The sequence below is a fragment of the Procambarus clarkii genome, chromosome 14 (genome assembly GCF_040958095.1).
Source record: "Procambarus clarkii isolate CNS0578487 chromosome 14, FALCON_Pclarkii_2.0, whole genome shotgun sequence".
NCBI classification, from domain to species: Eukaryota; Metazoa; Arthropoda; class Malacostraca; order Decapoda; family Cambaridae; genus Procambarus; species Procambarus clarkii.
The window spans coordinates 13,056,616-13,076,667 of NC_091163.1; the positions used below are offsets into that span (position 1 = coordinate 13,056,616).

At 44.4% G+C, this 20,052-nt stretch overlaps 1 protein-coding gene across 2 annotated transcripts in view; it reads right to left on the bottom strand.

The window, feature by feature from the left end:
- Positions 1–20,052, bottom strand: part of LOC123771721 (nephrin) — a 179,097-nt gene that overhangs the window by 108,072 nt on the left and 50,973 nt on the right. For both annotated transcript variants that reach the window (XM_069324401.1, XM_069324402.1), the window contains exon 2: positions 12,262–12,396. In XM_069324401.1, coding sequence (XP_069180502.1) covers positions 12,262–12,396 — 135 coding nt within the window. The remainder of the gene's footprint in view (positions 1–12,261; positions 12,397–20,052) is intronic.

The following is a 20,052-nucleotide window of genomic DNA, read 5'->3' on the forward strand; positions in this document are numbered from 1 at the left end:
TATTATGCACCCTGAACCCCCTCTCCTGCCGTGCGATAGTGTACGGATTACACTCATGATGTATATTGGGTCTAGGGTTCGAGCGACCCCTTCTCACCCCTCCCGATGGCCTTTCAGCTAAGCAAGTTTACAGTTGCAATGAATTATTTACATTAAGTTACTTGTTAGGAAACCTGGCGGCCAGGATTTACATTTTTATGTAAATAAGGGTCATGGTAAATCAGCATTGCTTAGTGGCTTGAGATTGGAATTATCTCTTAACCTTTTAGATTTGTCTCGATTTGCAAGGACCGAACAGAAAACGGGGGGGGGGGGGGGGGGGGAGGGGAGGCATGGTTTACTTTAGTTTACCCAGTTCTATTCTTCCCCCCCCCCCCCCCATCTATCCTTCTCCCTCACGAGGTGAGGTACACCATCATCCACTTGACTAAATGAGAGAGAGGAGTGTGAGGGACTGGAAGGAGGATGAGAGAGGAGGACAGGAGGAGAGGTGAGAAGTGAGGGGTGGGTGAGACAGGAGGCAGAGACGGAAGAGACAGGAAGGAGAGACGATCAAAAAGGAGAGATATACAAGACAGGGGGTCGAGATGTCGTTACCTTGAGGTTACCTTGAAGTGCTTCCGGGGCTTAGCGTCCCCGCCAATAAAAAAAAAAAAAGACCAATAAACATATCAGTAAATCACTTGGAATTTTCCTGTAGTGGCCACCGAGAATTCCTCTTCTACTTTAACTTAATAACTTGATCGATAAATCTGTTGCTTGGAGTGGCCCGCAGGCCCACATACCCACCACAGCCTAATTGGTCCGGCACTTCTTGAAGATATCACATTTTCTCTTGAAGATATCACATTTTCTCTTGAAGATATCACATTTTGCGTGCTTTAAGTTGGTCTCAATAATCTTGGTGCTTTTTCGTGGCTGTGTGTGTGTGTCGTATATGTTCTCTCATTTCGCACTGTTTAAGTAATCTCTCTTGTCTTGAAAGGGGAGGTGAGGACCGAGCAGTACTCAAGGCGGGACGCCACAAGTACTTTGAACAATAGGAGCATTGTGGTGGAATTTCTGGATTTGAAGGTTTTCATAATCCACTCAATCTTTTTTCTGGCTGACGCTATGCTGGCTTTGTTATTCTCTCTGAACGGTAGGTCGTCCAACATCATTATTCCCGGAACATTTGCGTACCTATTCACAATGCAGTTTAGGGAATTAGAACCCAATGAAAGGGATTTAAGCTCCTTATACATCATCGCCCATCACCCTCATCCTTCATGACAAAAGGAATTCCTATTTTTCATATTCATCGCTCCTTCCGATTTCATTTCTGTGTTCTTCATTTATCTTTCTTTGGTATTTTGACCAGACCACACACTAGAAGTTGAAGGGACGACGACGTTTCGGTCCGTCCTGGACGGAGTCCAGGACGGACCGAAACGTCCAGGAGTCCAGGACGGACCATTCTCAAGTCGATTGTGATGAGGAGGTAGAGACAGGCAATAAATAGGCAAGAGAGAGCTGAGGAGGAAAGTAAGGTGTAGGGGATAGTAGTAATAATGAGAACTGCAGAGGGCCTATTGGCCCATACGAGGCAGCTCCTATTATAACCACCGAAGGAGATAGTAATAGGAATAAGAAGAGGATAGCAAGGGAGCGTTTATTTTGTATTTTTCCTTTCTTTCTGTATGAACCATCTCGTGTCCTACTGTAAGTCCTGACAAGGTGAGCACAGGCTCCTGGGCCTCGGCATTCAGTCGCCAGTAGCCTGCTAAAATTGGCTCCAGCCCTTCTTGATTCTTATCAAACTTTTAAAAGTTTTGAATGAGGTTAATCTCAGCTGCCATCCCCTTACGCTCATTCCACTGGCTGACAGCTCTTACAATGAAGAAAAAGTCTTCCTTATGTCACTATTACTCATTTGAGTTACTATTTTCCATCCATGTCTTCTCCTCTTTCACCTGCTCTTGACAAAGATTTATTTTTTGTTCAGATTAAAGACCTTTCGAAATGAACAAATTAGAGAGACATTCCTGCAAGAATTACTGGACCAACCAGGTTATATTGGATTTTTAGGCCTACGGTCCGCTCTAAGCAAGACTATTGGACCAAATTTTTACTAAGCAAGCCTGCCTTCAGAATGGGCTTGGGCAATAGAAGAACTCCTAGAACCCATTACAGGCATAATCCAGGTAATGGATCAAGCAGGGAGCCGGCGGCTGAGCAGACAGAACACTGGACGCGTGATCCTGTGGTCCCGGGTTCGATCCCGGGCCCCGGCGAGAAACGATAGGCAGAGTTTCTTTCACCCCTGATGCCCCTGTTACCTAGCAGTAAATAGGTACCTGGGAGTTAGTCAGCTGTCACGGGCTGCTTCCTTGGGGGTGGAGGCCTGGTCGAGGACCGGCCCGCGGGGGACACTAAGCCCCGAAATCATCTCAAGATAACCTCCCAAGATATACATATTGCACTGCAGAGGCCTATGCAACAATTGAATTTATTGAACAGATTTAAAAACTAAATTTTAAGTTTCTTTCCCAAAATATACATTTAGAGTAAAATTAAAATACAAGTTCGTTCTGAAAACTAAAAAATTACACATAGAATGCTCACCTTTTTTTTACTTTGCATTTTAAATTGCAGTTTAGCTAAGGTTCCTGCGGTGGCCTGAGTTGCTTTCAGACTGTCTTATCGTACAGTTTAGCTAAGGTTCCTGCGGTGGCCTGAGTTGCTTTCAGACTGTCTTATCGTACAGTTTAGCTAAGGTTCCTGCGGTGGCCTGAGTTGCTTTCAGACTGTCTTATCGTACAGTTTAGCTAAGGTTCCTGCGGTGGCCTGAGTTGCTTTCAGACTGTCTTATCGTACAGTTTAGCTAAGGTTCCTGCGGTGGCCTGAGTTGCTTTCAGACTGTCTTATCGTACAGTTTAGCTAAGGTTCCTGCGGTGGCCTGAGTTGCTTTCAGACTGTCTTATCGTACAGTTTAGCTAAGGTTCCTGCGGTGGCCTGAGTTGCTTTCAGACTGTCTTATCGTACAGTTTAGCTAAGGTTCCTGCGGTGGTCTGAGTTGCTTTCAGACTGTCTTATCGTACAGTTTAGCTAAGGTTCCAGCGGTGGCCTGAGTTGCTTTCAGACTGTCTTATCGTACAGTTTAGCTAAGGTTCCTGCGGTGGCCTGAGTTGCTTTCAGACTGTCTTATCGTACAGTTTAGCTAAGGTTCCTGCGGTGGCCTGAGTTGCTTTCAGACTGTCTTATCGTACAGTTTAGCTAAGGTTCCTGCGGTGGCCTGAGTTGCTTTCAGACTGTCTTATCGTACAGTTTAGCTAAGGTTCCTGCGGTGGCCTGAGTTGCTTTCAGACTGTCTTATCGTACAGTTTAGCTAAGGTTCCTGCGGTGGTCTGAGTTGCTTTCAGACTGTCTTATCGTACAGTTTAGCTAAGGTTCCAGCGGTGGCCTGAGTTGCTTTCAGACTGTCTTATCGTACAGTTTAGCTAAGGTTCCTGCGGTGGCCTGAGTTGCTTTCAGACTGTCTTATCGTACAGTTTAGCTAAGGTTCCTGCGGTGGCCTGAGTTGCTTTCAGACTGTCTTATCGTACAGTTTAGCTAAGGTTCCTGCGGTGGCCTGAGTTGCTTTCAGACTGTCTTATCGTACAGTTTAGCTAAGGTTCCTGCGGTGGCCTGAGTTGCTTTCAGACTGTCTTATCGTACAGTTTAGCTAAGGTTCCAGCGGTGGCCTGAGTTGCTTTCAGACTGTCTTATCGTACAGTTTAGCTAAGGTTCCAGCGGTGGCCTGAGTTGCTTTCAGCCTGTCTTATCGTACAGTTTAGCTAAGGTTCCTGCGGTGGCCTGAGTTGCTTTCAGACTCTCTTATCGTATTTCCGCGTCATCAGAAGGATGAAAGACGCCGTCATACGGACGGGCGCGTCTGTCTTGGGAAATATTGCCGTATATTATCACTCTGTGTGTCAGCATCAGAGAGCATTTTGGTGGTTTTCTTGTGAGAACATAAATTGCTATAATCTGCTCTTGCACGGTCGGTGCTCAATTCCCAGAGGTTCAGGTTTAAGTTCCTATTGCTCTGTATCTCAGCGTACCGTATCACAGATCTAGTTGTATCCCAGCTCCTTGTCCTAGTATCCTAGCTCCTTGTCCTAGTATCCCAGCTCCTTGTCCTAGTATCCTAGCTCCTTGTCCTAGTATCCTAGCTCCTTGCCCTAGTATTCCAGTTCCATGTCCTCACGTCTCAGCTCCTATAGCCTTTAAATCCCAGCTTCTTGTCCTCACATCCTAGCTCCTAGTTCTCATATCCTAGCTCTTAGTCTTCATATCCTAGCTCCTAGTCCTCATATCCTAGCTCCTAGACCTCATATACTAGCTCCTAGTCCTCATATCCTAGCTCCTAGTCCTCATATCCTAGCTCCTAGTCTTCATGTCCTAGCTCCTAGTCCTCATATACTAGCTCCTTGTCCTCATATCCTAGCTCCTAGTCCTCATATCCTAGCTCCTAGTCCACATATCCAAGCTCCTAGTCCTCATATTCTAGCTCCTAGTCCTCATATCCTAGCTCCTAGTCCTCATATCCTAGCTCCTAGTCCTCATATTCTAGCTCCTATTTCTCATATCCTAGCTCCTAGTCCTCATATCCTAGCTCCTAGTCCACATATCCTAGCTGCTAGTTCTCATATCCTAGCTCCTAGTCCTCATATCCTAGCTCCTAGACCTCATATACTAGCTCCTAGTCCTCATATACTAGCTCCTAATCCTCATATCCTAGCTTCTAGTCCTCATATCCTAGGCCCTCGCTCCCTCACATCCCAGCAACTTGTTCTCACAATCACACGTGCGAAAATATTCACACTTGCCTAGCGAAAGTTCTCCTGATAATTATCGCCCCAAACTTTCAGACCATTTCAGGTTTCCGACGTGTCGCGATCTTTGACATTCTCATGCTGTCCCCCTCCTCCTTGCTAGGGTCTTAAATGTGTAATGTTTTTGACGTGGGCGAGAGCATAAGAGGCCGAGACAAGAGGCTCTCGCTCTGTGGGCGGTTACAGAATAATGATGTAATGTTTATATTGAATTTGGTTGGGCCAAATGAACATTGAGGAGCATATACAAAAATACCTATTGTGTCCTGTGGGTGTTTCTGGGTAATTTCTCCTTTTGGGTAATTTCTTTCTTAAATAGGGGGACAGATGTCCCCCGTATTTGTCCCTCTATTGTATAGTTATTGTATCCTCTGTTGTCTCATTGTATCTCTTTTTTTTCTCTCATTGAGTTACCTATTATCCTATTGTATTAAATGTTCTATCATTGTATCCTCTACCCTCTCACTGTATTTTTCGTTCTATCCTTATATTATTTGTTCATTTATTTCATCGTCTGTTCTTCCATTGTATCACCTGTTCAATCACTATATTACCTGTTCTCTCACTCTCCTTACTTCCTCACCCCTAGCTCCCTTTGCCTCACCTTCCCTCACCTTGCCTCAGCAGCCTCGCCTGTCAGCCAGAGGAGACAGACAGACAGACAGACGGTCGAGGCTCTAGGGAGACAAAGGGGTCCCGACAGGTCTTCATCTCCCGCTGATGTCAAGATCTGATTAAGACGAATCACGTGAGCAGGTAACACCAAGCTCTCAACTCCATCTCTTCCCCCCTCCTGAGTGTGTGTGTGTGTGTGTGTGTGTGTGTGTGTGTGTGTGTGTGTGTGTGTGTGTGTGTGTGTGTGTGTGTGTGTGTGTGTGTGTGTGTGTTTTAGGATCCATCAGAAGCGCTAGGAGATGCTAGGACTAAACAGAGAGGCTAGGACAGAGGCTAGTACCCAACAGAGGCTAGGCTCCAATAGAGAGCCTAGATAGAAACTAAAAAGACCCAACAGAGAAGCTAGGATCCACTACAGAGGCTAGGATCCACTACAGATGCTAGGATCCACTACAGATGCTAGGATCCACTACAGATGCTAGGATCCACTACAGATGCTAGGATCCACTACAGATGCTAGGTGCCAAGAGAGAGGCTAGGATCCAACAAGCATGGTTTAATATTCGCCTTCTGTGTTACAGTAATTAAGTCAGTTGGAGACAGCAATACAGATGATGTATTGACAGGACTATTGATAATCCTGTATTCACCTGGTTGTACTCAACTAGTTGTGCTTGAGGGGTTGAGCTTTGGCTCTTTGGTCCCGCCTCTCGACTATCCATCTACTGGTGTATAGATTCCTGAGCCTACTGGGCTCTATCATATTTACATTTGATACTGTGTATGGAGTAAGCCTCCACCACATCACTGCCTAATACATTCCATCTGTTAACTACTCTGACACTGAAAAAGGTCTTTCTAACGTCCCTGTGGCTCATGTGGGTACTCAGTTTCCACCTGTGTCCCCTTGTTCGCGTCCCACCCGTGTTAAATAGTTTATCCTTTTCAACCCTGTCCTGGTTGATACCTGTCAATTCCTCTGATAATCTTGTAGGTAGTGATCATGTCTCCCCTTACTCTTCTGTCTTCCAGTGTCGATAGGTGCATTTCACGCAGCCTTTCCCCGTAGTTCATGCCTCTTAGTTCTGGGACTAGTCTAGTGGCATACCTCTGAACCTTTTCCAGCTTCGTCTTGTGCTTGACCAGGTACGGGCTCCATGCTGGGGCCGCATACTCCTGGATTGGTCTTACATATGTGGTATACAAGGTGTGTGTGTGTATTCACCTAGTTTTATTCACCTAATTTGCGGGGGTTGAGCTCTGCTCTTTCGGCCCGCCTCTTAAATGTCAATCAACATTTTGTTTCTTTCTCTCTCTCTCTCACACACACACACCCACACACACACACACACACACACACACACACACACACACACACACACACACACACACACACACACACACACACACACACACACACATTTGATAACAATAATTTTCTAACAAAATAAAGGCTGCAGGCTGGTGTGGACCAGCCTGCAGATTCAAGGTTTGTTAAGGACGGAAATTAATTACTTTCAAGAGGAATTGTTGTTGTTATAGATTCAGCTACTTGGAACAAGTTCCAAGTAGCACGGGCTATGGTAGGCCCGTAGCTTACCTGGCACCGGAGCGGGGCAAGTAGCACGGGCTATGGTGAGCCCGTAATACAAGAGGAAACATTGAGAGTTCCAGATTAAGGAAACTGTGATGCCCCCCATCAGCCTGTCAACTATAAACACGTCACATTCTTTACAGATGACAGGTAGGGAGGATCCGAACACCTCCCTCATTTACCTCACATTTTCCCCCTCTCCCCTAATCTGCCCCTTCCCTTCCCTTCCCTCCTACCTCCTCCCCTCATCTTCCTTTCATGTTTTCCAGGAATAAGAAGGTTCCTGGAACAATTCTCCCACCTGTAGGTCACCTTTCTTGCCTTATGGTAATTAGTGTTAATTAATCTCTTGCATTAACTAACTCCAAGAAAGATTAATCTCCGAGAGCTTCCATATCGCATTCTCTTCCATCCTTCCTCAAAAAATATATATACCTATGGCAACTGTAGATGGAATTTACATATGAGCTGCAGGCGATGAGTCACAATAACGTGGCTGAAGTATGTTGACCAGACCACACACTAGAAATTGAAGGGACGACGACGTTTCGGTCCGTCCTGGACCATTCTCAAGTCGATTGTGTGAATCGACTTGAGAATGGTCCAGGACGGACCGAAACGTCTTCAATTTCTAGTGTGTGGTCTGGTCAACTTACATATGAGCTGTTATACTCTCAAAATTTTTAATTTTTGCTCTGAAGATCTACCTAGTTAACCTGGTAGATCTACCTACATCTACCTAGTTACACTGGTAGATCTACCTACATCTACCTAGTTACACTGGTAGATCTACCTAGTTAAACTGGTAGATCTACCTAGATCTACCTGGTTAACCTGAGTACGTCAGGCTACGAGCAGCTGCGTACTCACCTAGTTGTGCTTGCGGGGGGTTGAGCTCTGGCTCTTTGGTCCCGCCTCTCAACTGTCAATCAACTGGTGTACAGATTCCTGAGCCTATTAGGCTCTATCATATCTTACAATTGAAACTCTGTATAGAGTCAGCCTCTGCTACATGCCGGAGGGAGCCGGTCGGCCGAGCGGACAGCACGCTGGACTTGTAATCCTGTGGTCCTGGGTTCGATCCCAGGCGCCGGCGAGAAACAATGGGCAGAGTTTCTTTCACCCTATGCCCCTGTTACCTAGCAGTAAAATAGGTACCTGGGTGTTAGTCAGCTGTCACGGGCTGCTTCCTGGGGGTGGAGGCCTGGTCGAGGACCGGACCGCGGGGACACTAAAGCCCCGAAATCATCTCAAGATAACCTCAAGATAACTACATGCGTCTATCTGCCTGGTAAACCTAACTGCCAACTAGGATGATCTTAGGAGATCAGGGAGAGACATCCAGGCTCTTTTGTTTACCATAAACAACTGTGTAAATAAATTAAGGTATGTTAAGCACTGTGAAGCAGCATTAAACACTCTCTTGCTCCCGCCGGTTTCCCTATTATAAATTATGCAATAAGGCCGGTAGCCAACTTGGTAGTGGGTCAAGTTAGGACCTAATTACTACTCACTCGGCACTTATCGCTAACCGTATCCGGTTCCTCCACTTACATTACTGTGGGAGGGAAGAGGGGGAGAAACTGAAGAATTAGAGGGAAAGAGAGAGGATAGTAGTGGATGGAGGAGAGGAAGAGAGGAATAGAGGAATGTAGATGAGGTGGATGCTCTCTCTCTCTCTCTCTCTCTCTCTCTCTCTCTCTCTCTCTCTCTCTCTCTCTCTCTCTCTCTCTCTCTCTCTCTCTCTCTCTCTTTGTCTCTCTCTCTCTCTCTCTCTCTTTCTCTCTCTCTCTCTCTCTCTCTCTCTCTCTCTCTCTCTCTCTCTCTCTCTCTCTCTCTCTCTCTCTCTCTCTCTCTCTCTCTCTCTCTCTCTCTCCCTCTCTCTCTACGAACCGGAAGGACCCACATGTTTTTTTTGTGTTATCAAAACTCAGTATTTCAGTTGTGTGTAAAGCCAGTAGGAGGCGCCCACGGTGGGCGTGTGGGCCGCCCACGGTGAGCGTGTGGGCCGCCCACGGTGAGCGTGTGGGCCGCCCACCGCTGTAACTCGCCTGATAAAACGTTTTTATGTGCACCACCCAACGTTTATCGTGCCGAGATATTGTGGCAAAAACGTTAATTGATTTAACTTTGGTGTCGCTTTATTTCCCCTGAGCAGTGTCATATTTGGCCGGAATTTTTCTTCACGTTTCGCAAACATGTGAGATAACAGTGCCTATGTAGTTACATATATATATATATATATATATATATATATATATATATATATATATATATATATATATATATATATATATATATATATATATATGGGGGTACCACCACTGGTGTAATTATAGGGACCCACAGCCTCAGAGAAGGGAACACAGAGCACTCAGGAAAAACTTGACATTTAACTCTGAATACGAAAGAGTGTTCACTTCTCCTACCACCCCCTTTTTTTTTATTATGATGTACACTTTATTATGCAAGGTTATACAGTTACATATCTGATTTTATACAAAAAATGAACATTAAGAGGACACAAGAAAAAGTTCGCTTCCTAGAGGCTGTAGATTTCCTCGAACTCCTCCGACGCCGGGCAGGAACCGAGGATGCAGCGGGCATTTCCCCTCTGGATCGCGACACTGAGGCGCTGAAAGAGAAAACTTGCTGCTCTAGGGTCTCTTGTGGTGTCAATGAGCTTGGAACCAAGATCCTTAAGAAACCTTCTTGCACTCTCACCCCATGGGCCTAGGGTATATATATATATATATATATATATATATATATATATATATATATATATATATGTCGTACCTAGTAGCCAGAACTCACTTCTCAGCCTACTATGCAAGGCCCGATTTGCCTAATAAGCCAAGTTTTCATGAATTAATGTTTTTTCGTCTACCTAACCTACCTAACCTAACCTAACCTAGCTTTTTTTGGCTACCTAACCTAACCTTACCTATATATATATAGGTTAGGTTAGGTTAGGTAGGGTTGGTTAGGTTCGGTCATATATCTACGTTAATTTTAACTCCAATAAAAAAAAATTGACCTCATACATAGTGAAAAGGGTTGCTTTATCATTTCATGAGAAAAATATTATAGTAAATATATTAATTCAGGAAAACTTGGCTTATTAGGCAAATCGGGCCTTGAATAGTAGGCTGAGAAGTGAGTTCTGGCTACTAGGTACGACATATATATATATATATATATATATATATATATATATATATATATATATATATATATATATATATATACATACATATGTATGTGTGTACTCACCTATTTGTATTCACCTATTTGTGCTTGCGGGGGTTGAGCTCTGGCTCTTTGGTCCCGCCTCTCAACTGTCAATCAACTGGTGTACAGGTTCCTGAGCCTACTGGGCTCTATCATATCTACATTTGAAACTGTGTATGGAGTCAGCCTCCACCACATCACTGCCTAATGCATTCCACCTGTTAACTACTCTGACACTGAAAAAGTTCTTTCTAACGTACCCTATGGCTCATTTGGGTACTCAGTTTCCACCTGTGTCCCCTTGTTCGTGTACCGCCAGTGTTGAATAGTTTATCCTTGTGTGTGTGTTTACTAGTTGTGTTTACTAGTTGTGTTTTTGCGGGGGTTGAGCTTTGCTCTTTCGGCCCGCCTCTCAACTGTCAATCAACTGTTTACTAACTACTTTTTTTTTTTTTTTTCTCCACACCACACACACACACACACCCCAGGAAGCAGCCCGTGACAACTGACTAACCCCCAGGTACCCATTTACTGCTAGGTAATAAGGGCACTTAGGGTGAAAGAAACTTTGCCCATTCGTTTCTGCCTCGTGCGGGAATCGAACCCGCGCCACAGAATTACGAGTCCTGCGCGCTATCCACCAGGCTACGAGGCCCCTCGTAGTGATGAGTGATGTGTGTGTGTGAGTGTGTGTGTGTGTGTGTATGTGTGTGTGTGTGTGTGTGAGTGTGTGTGAGTGTGTGTGTGTGAGTGTGTGTGAGTGTGTGTGTGTGTATGTGTGTGTGTGTGTGAGTGTGTGTGTATCAAGGAGAAATGTTCACGTGGTGAATAAAGAATAATGTGCCCATGTCTGACCACGAGGAAGACATTGTCACACACATGTAGTCTACTCAGACAACAGACTCCTCTGACCGTGGGAGAATACCTCCCAGGTTACCTGAAGGTGTTACCTGGCGCCTTGAACCTGTGAGCCCTTGTCAGCCAGGACACCATGGGAGTGACCTAGTGTGATCTGAGACCTGGTCCTTGAGGTTACCTTGAGGTGCTTCCGGGGCTTAGTGTTCCCGCGGCCCGGTCGTCGACCAGGCCTCCTGAATAGCAGTGATGTGGTCACAAGGCAGTGATGTGGTCACAAGGCAGTGATGTGGTCACAAGGCAGTGATGTGGTCACAAGGCAGTGATGTGGTCACAAGGCAGTGATGTGGTCACAACCATCTGTCACAAAAATTTCTTGAAAATACCCCTCTCAATTTTACCTAGACTGCAGTACTCACCTGCCCAACCTGTTCTACAACTCCAAGATGTTGTGAGTACATCACTACTCACCTCACCATCTTCACCATGAAATCCCTCTACTTAAGACACTGTACCTACTTAACAGACATTATAAATGTGTAATACAGTACCTCACTGAGGAAAAAAAAGATCTTTTTGGTCACATTTAGACAATTTTCTTAAAAGATTCCTTCCCCCCCCAATCCCATTTTCTTTCCCGTAGAGTAACTTAGGAATTAGTTGCAAGATATGAATCTGCTTGTCTACTGATTTGTTTAATTGTTCAATTGATTCGAATGATGATTTGTTCAATTGAGACAGCTGTGTCATAGCTTTATGTAGTTACATGAACCAGGATGAACAGACACAGAGGGGTTTCTGTTCACTCACAGGATGAGTGATGGTGTTCAATACTGTCCTTATGGTGGAAGGTTCACTCACAGGATGAGTGATGGTGTTCAATACAGTCCCAATGGGAGGTGGGTATGTTTCTAGGATGAGTGATTTTGTTCAATACTGTCTCTTTGGGGTGGGGGGGGAGGGGGGTATGTTCACGGGATGAGTGATGTTGTTCAATACTGTCCTTATTGAAGAAGGGGAGTGGGGGAATATATATATTCACTCAGGATGAGTGACTGCCCCAAACAAGTCACCTACTGCATCAAAAAATAAAATATGTGTACTCACCAAGCGCGAAGCCATCTTTGGTCCACTGAGCCTTTCCTTGCTGGTTGTCGATCTCACAAAATAAGGTCACACTGCTTCCAGCCACCACCTCCACGCTATGAGGCGCCACTCTGAAGGTCTGCGGCAGGCCCCACCCTGTTGGAGGTCACCAGAGGTCAAGAGGTTACCTTAAAACAACATAACAGCCACTCACACAATATTCCAGAACAAAAAAAATATGGCCTAATATATAACTTGCTATCGTGAGCCAGCGTTATCTAAGAATGATAGACGTGACAGAAATTGGGACATCATCCAGTAACGCTGCGGTAACAAGCCTTCGTGGGGGGGAGGGGGGGAGGGGGAGGGTGCAGTTTGTAAACAGATTAGCGTGACACCAGCTAATATATCATATATTATCCGCAACACATTGTAATTAGCACAGAAAAAATTGGACAGACTATCCAGTTCAAGGAGAAGTCTCGCCCCCCCCCCTCCCCCACACTGCGTGCGCCTTCACATCATATCGGATTGATCTTGAGACGTAAAGAAGAAAAAAAGAGAAGAAAAAGATAACGCGAATCCAAAACAAACTCGTATTGAAGCGACGAACACTGAAGGAAAGATATCCATGTGGAGGAGTCATTTAGCAACAGCCAGGAAGGCTCTCTGGAACTATTAATTAATCGCCCCAAGTTTATAATAGTGAGGCATTTATAACACCAGCGGAACGTAATTAGCGCGTGTGTAGGCATTCTTCTCCGCTGGTGAGAGAGAGAGAGAGAGAGAGAGAGAGAGAGAGAGAGAGAGAGAGAGAGAGAGAGAGAGAGAGAGAGAGAGAGAGAGAGAGAGAGAGAGAGAGAGAGAAAGAGAGAGAGAGTTTCAGGAGCAGCAATAGCCCTGACTCCCATCCATCAACGCATGCAAGTGGGGCTTCTCACTCTCTGACAAGACCAGCTTGTAGTACAGGACGATACGACATGGCTCCCTGAAGGAGAAAGAGAGGGAGGGAGGGAGGGAGGGAGGGAGGTAGGTAGGTAGGTAGGTAGGTAGGGGCAGGAGATAACTGGAGCTGCTATCAAAGATGTTGCTAGCGTTTAGCCGTCTCTCAAGAGGGGATCACGGGGTTATATCTGTCGGTCTGAGGAGGTCTTTCATGGAGGCCAACTTGGGAGAGAGAGTGAGGATATTGTTAGACCAAGACCCAAGCGGCTACTGGTCTTACACACACCCAACAGAAGATGGCTGTTTGTCAAGCATCGTATAAAGATGATAAGAGAAATATGAGATGCTTAGTTCATAAGGCCACTTATTAACATCTTAAGAGACAAGGGAAGGATAAGGGAAGGAAGGACAAGGGAAGCACCCCTCCACGAGCTATGGAGGGGTCCTAATAGGGAGGACAAACACAAGGTGGTTGTAAATATTTTATCAAATAACAAAAAGATATAAATGATTATTTGCATATAAGTGCCTACTTATGGTTCACATTTGACTATATAATAAGCCCTAACGTGATATCTGTTTGATAACGCATCTATATCATGGTTCATGACACTGACCTTGTGGACTAAACTATAATAATATAGTTGAAAATTGACTGAAAGGGGAAGGGGGAGGGGTCTGAAAGCCTAGGAGAAGAGAATGAAGGATATTCTTTGAAGGATTCTCCCTGAAAACGTCTTGAGTATTTTCTTCTGCTTTCACCCCTGCTTTCAAAGCTATGAAAGACGGCCACCGTTGATAGAAATTTAGTGAAACTTTAGAAATAGAAATTTTAGTGAGACCGGGCCGAGGGGACGTTGAGCCTTGAAATCATCTCAAGGTAACCCCTGCAGAAGAGGTTTGGTCGTAATTGAGTGAAACTGTACACATAGCAGCAGGAGCAGTCTCACGAAATTAAATAATTACACCAAAATATAATAAAATAAACAATTTAGCTACCAAATTAAATATTATAACCACATGATTCGACCCCAGGATAAAGTGAAAGGGTTGACTAGTTGAAAGAAAATTCCTGCTTATCTACTCCTATTTCGTACTTCTCTTCTTTCCTTTCTATTCACCCCTTCTCCTCCTCCTCCTCCCACTCACACGCGAATCTTATTCTCAGTTCATCACTTCTCTTTTCTTCCTTTCTCTTCTTTATTCCTTTGAAACTCTATTTCCCTTAAGACTGGTGTTACTCCTTCCATTTCGACTAGATCTCTCTCTCTCTCTCTCTCTCTCTCTCTCTCTCTCTCTCTCTCTCTCTCTCTCTCTCTCTCTCTCTCTCTCTCTCTCTCTCTCCTCCCAAGCTCGTCTATGCACACAAAGGCTGTCCTCTCGTCCTAACTGCCTCAATTTCCCTAATTATCTCCTCCAGATCTTAGAATAATTAGCACCTGATGACTTGTGCTGACTTGAGGACCTTCTCGCTGGTGTCATATGGGGAGTGAGGATCACCAGGCCTCAGGAGTAACTTGTTAGGGGGATCACTGACCCTTAGAAATCCTTATTGGGGAGTTGAAACCATCCCTTTCTTGAGTACTTTTAGTAACAGGCGAGGAGGTGACAAAAAGGAGGCCTGGTCGAGGACCGGGCCGCGGGCACGCTAAGCCCCGAAATCATCTCAAGATAACCTCAAGATAACCTGTGTACACTAGGGGGTTAAGCCCCGGTAATGCAGGTTCGAATCCTGGTTGGGTCGTACAGTTCTTAAGTGATTTATGGCTTGTGGATCACTCAAGCTCTCTTTCACATTTGTAGGCTCAGCGCGGCATGCCTCAGGATTTCATTAAAAACTGTGCCCAATTTGCAACCCCAAGTGTTGCCGGGGATTGGTCTGTCTTGGAATTCAGTTAATGAGCTCCAGGACTAACCAGTCTTCATTACAATTGCTGAAGAAGTGGTTAAAGTACTGTGTATGACAGAGCGCGATATATATATATATATATATATATATATATATATATATATATATATATATATATATATATATATATATATATATATATATATATATATGCGGAAAATCCACAGAGAAATATGAAATGAGGTGAACGTTTCGGCTTGTTAAAGCCTTTGTCAACACCAGACTCATTTCATATTTCTCTGTGGATTTTCCGCATAAAATGATCAGTGTTTTGTGATCGTCAATTGCATATATATATATATATATATATATATATATATATATATATATATATATATATATATATATATATATATATATATATATATATATATGTGAGCTCCCATATAGGGGTATATGTTATCCGTCCAATTATTTGCCAATTAAAATATCAATCTACATCAATCCTTGATTTTACAATTGCTCTATAATTTGTTACACATCAATTTTTGTTAAAAACAAAACAGGGAAAGAAGCTCCGTTAAAATAATGACCACCTCTATTGGTGGGGAATTTTTCCTCAGTTTGTTTTTCCACATGTAGAAGTGGCTGGTCAATTAGTCTGCTGCCGGCTTTCAGGCGATTGCTGTGTTGATTCATGCTTGAAGTTCCTCGAAACGACATGAGAGAGAGAGAGAGAGAGAGAGAGAGAGAGAGAGAGAGAGAGAGAGAGAGAGAGAGGAGAGAGAGAGAGAGAGAGAGAGAGAGAGAGAGAGAGAGAGAGAGAGAGAGAGAGAGAGAGAGAGAGAGAGAGAGAGAGAGAGAGAGAGAGAGAGAGAGAGGACAGAAAGACAGAATGCCAGACACAGACAGACAGACAGTCAGACACAGACAGACAGACAGTCAGACACAGACAGACAGATAGTGACGGGACAGTTAAGAGTGTGTAAGCTCCTTGCGTCCCACTCTTAAGAGACCTCTTCAAACCCGGACAAAACAAAGGGTTGAAGTAACGAGTCCAAACTTCCAGTAACTAAGAGGCGCAGAACTCTCTCGTTAACCACGGCCAAGAGTTCAGCTTAAGAGAACTAGACTTTCAGAGCCACCAGCCTGTTGTGGTCCGCATCGTCTCAACCCTCAAACACCCCTCAAAATAATACCGCAAACAAGTCGTAAACAACCATTAGAGCGGGGTCTTGTTTGTAGCTTGTTAAGAACTCATTCTCTGCGTCTCACTTTCTTCCTTAATGTTAAACACCCTTTTTCAAGCCTTTTTCAAGCCAGCTGTTTTTTTTCACGTCTTGAAAAGCGTTAGATTTCAAGTAGTTTCGAATAAGCAGAAGCCTAAGACTATATTCAAAGACAGTCTTATTAATGTTGCAAGGAGCTTTGAACATCCTCTTAGCGAGCATAAGAAATATTGCCGGAACAACCGTGGACATCTTCAAGAGAAAACTGGATACTTTTCTTCAAGAAGTGTCGAATCAACCAGGCTGTGGTGGATATGTGGGCCTGCGTGGATTTGTGGATACTTGATCAACCAGACTGTGGTGGATATGTGGGCCTGCGTGGATTTGTGGATACTTGATCAACCAGACTGTGGTGGATATGTAGGCCTGCGTGGATTTGTGGATACTTGATCAACCAGGCTGTGGTGGATATGTGGGCCTGCGTGGATTTGTGGATTCTTGATCAACCAGGCTGTGGTGGATATGTGGGCCTGCGTGGATTTGTGGATACTTGATCAACCAGGCTGTGGTGGATATGTGGGCCTGCGTGGATTTGTGGATACTTGATCAACCAGGCTGTGGTGGATATGTGGGCCTGCGAGGATTTGTGGATACTTGATCAATCAGGCTGTGATTCATACGTCAGGCTGCGAGAAGCAGCGTCCAACAGCCTGGTTCACCAGTCCAGCAACGAGGACGCCTGGTCGAGGACCGGGCCGCGGGGACGCTAAACCCCGGAATCATCGCAAGGTAACCTGCGGGCCGCTCCAAGCAACAGCCTGTTGGACCAAACTCTCACAAATTAAGCCTGGCCACCGAGCCTGGGCTTGAGGAAATAGGAGAACTCCCAGAACTCCCAATCCAAGATACAATCCAGGTAAACTAGAATTGCATTGTAAGGACAGGTTGAATTGGCTTTGAGAACAACAGAAGACGACTTGATCCGGTCGTTAGCGACCACCACAAACAAGCTTCCAAAGCCGTGTTAAGAGGGCAAACGACCCCACAGTCTGATATTAGCGCTAATTAGAGAACCGGGACTCTTAGTGGATAATTTTAGATATCTGTTTTAAAAGGTTCTTCTAGGGAAAAAAAATTATCCCTTTCCTATTTCTGTAAATGGACTAATAACACTTTTCAGAATTTTTTAGGAAATCAGGGGAGGGGGGGGGGAGATTTTAATTTTGTGTTTTTGTATGAAAAACTGTTTTTAAATGAGATTATTTTTGTGTTTCGCTTGACCAAGAACTGAGACAAATATTAATGACGTATTTGGGATCAATACAGTTAGGTAAGGTAAGGTAATTACCTTACCTTTTGTTGTAATTACCTGTAATTACCTTACGTATTTGATAGCAATACAGTTAGGTAAGGTAAGGTAATTACCTTACCTTTTGTTGTAATTACCTGTAATTACCTTACGTATTTGATAGCAATACAGTTAGGTAAGGTAAGGTAATTACCTTACCTTTTGTTGTAATTACCTGTAATTACCTTACGTATTTGATAGCAATACAGTTAGGTAAGGTAGGGTAATTACTAAGAGAAAGTACCAATCACCTCAAGGTAACCAAGATACCAAGATACTTTGCAATACCACTGCATAGTACATGGAACTATATAGTACTAGAGGGATTGAAGGCATGATGCCCGACCACTTCCCTGGAAACACAAACCGAAACTGTCTCTATTTTCCGCTTGTTACAACTTGCAATAAAGTTGTTACATCTTGGCTTAACGTGTTTATGACGTATTAGAACGTTGTTACAACTTGCTATATTGGTTGTTGTAACTGGTTAGGAGGTGTTAAAACTTGTTCGAACGTTGTACCAACGTCGTAGTTTCGGTCTGTGTTTGGCGGGTTGGACAGTCGGGGGATTGAACTTGGAATGGTATTCTTCCGGGTTTCAGAGCTAATGGAGCCTTTTTGTTGTTCTTTCAGTTGTTAAGGGCCTATAGGGTCTGTATTTATCGTGTGACAGCTATTTGGATATTTACGCTGGATAAATATAAAGCCAGTGGATCGTACCTGGAGAGGGTTCTGGGAGTTCTACTCGCTCTAATTCTAGTTCTGTTCTACTTCTATTCCCGCACTGGTACAATGGAATACTTCAATGCACTGGTACAATGGAACACTAGGAGTTCTAGTTCTATTCTGCTCCCCAAGTCCGGTCTGAGGTCAGGCTTGACATGTGATACTTGCTTGATACAGAATTGGTGCTTGGAGCGAGAGAGAGAGAGACAGAGAGAGAGAGAGAGAGAGAGAGAGAGAGAGAGAGAGAGAGAGAGAGAGAGAGAGAGAGAGAGAGAGAGAGAGAGAGAGAGAGAGAGAGAGAGAGCAGTGTTTGCTTGTACGCAAACAACGCCAGCCGTGTTAATGCCAAACAATAATAAATAAAACACAAAAGACTTTAGTTCACAATCTTACAAGTGTTTTCAAATGGGAGTGGAATTTCCTGAGCAAGATGGACCGGCCTTGTCCATCTTCCGAGACACTTGTACCCTGTGTCTTATACATGTGTATATGTACACACACACATGTGTATCATACACACACACATGTGTATCATACACATGTGTGTGTTCCGTGCATGTCAAGTACGGACCCATCAACACTCAACTTGCAAAAATGTTAGTCGACCAGTCCACTGTGGACACTCACAAACAAACCAAGCTGCCACAAACCATACATACACAGTACACACACACACACATACTTCCTCACGTCGCTGGAAGACAGAAAAGCTCGTGGAGAAATGATCACCACATACAAAATTCTCAGGGGAATTGACAGGGTAGACAAAGATGGATTATTTAACACGGGTGGTACGCTAACAAGGGAACACAGGTGGAAACTGAGTACCCAAATGCGCCACAGGGACGTTAGAAATATATTTGTTCAGTGTCATGGTGGTTGACAAATGGAATGCACTAGGAAGTGATGTGGTGGAGGCTCACTCCATACGCAGTTTCAAATGAAGATATGATAGCTACGATATGCGATATGACATGATATAACTAAGGGAGTACACATACACACACACATAGTTGTACATGGTGTGTTGGTCTTCAGTGTCAGGCTCTGGGCGTCCCGACGAAGATAGCAGTTTCTTATAAACATGTGAGAGCGTTTACATGTGTCAGATGTGAAGTATGGGTAGTGTAGTGTATGTGTAGTGGTTTGTGGGGGGCGTGGTGTGTGTGTACTCACCTAGTTCACCTAGTTGTGCTTGTGGGGGTTGAGCTCTGGCTCGTTGGTCCCGCCTCTCAACTGTCAATCAACTGGTGTACAGATTCCTGAGCTTACTGGACTCTATCATATATACATTTGAAACTGTGTATGGAGTCTGCCTCCACCACATCACGTTTTTAATGTTTGATATATTGTGTGTGTGTGTGTGTGTGTGTGTGTGTGTGTGTGTGTGTGTGTGTGTGTGTGTGTGTGTGTGTGTGTGTGTGTGTGTGTGTGTGTTCCAAACCTAGATTTGCAGAAAATGAACTATGAAATAGCTCCAGGGCCCTGTCTCATAGCAACTAGCCAGAGTCTATCTTCTTGTATCTCAAGTCTCGCTCCTTCGTGAGTGGATTACCTGTGCACTGTTTCCATAGTTCTACCATTGCCTAGAACCCGTTATTCCTGCTGATTCCCTGATTCGTGAGGCTGTTTGTTTCAGCACCCGGCAGGGCCACATACAGTCACCAGTTGTACTCACTTGTACTCACTCAGTTGTATTCACAACTAGGTGAGTA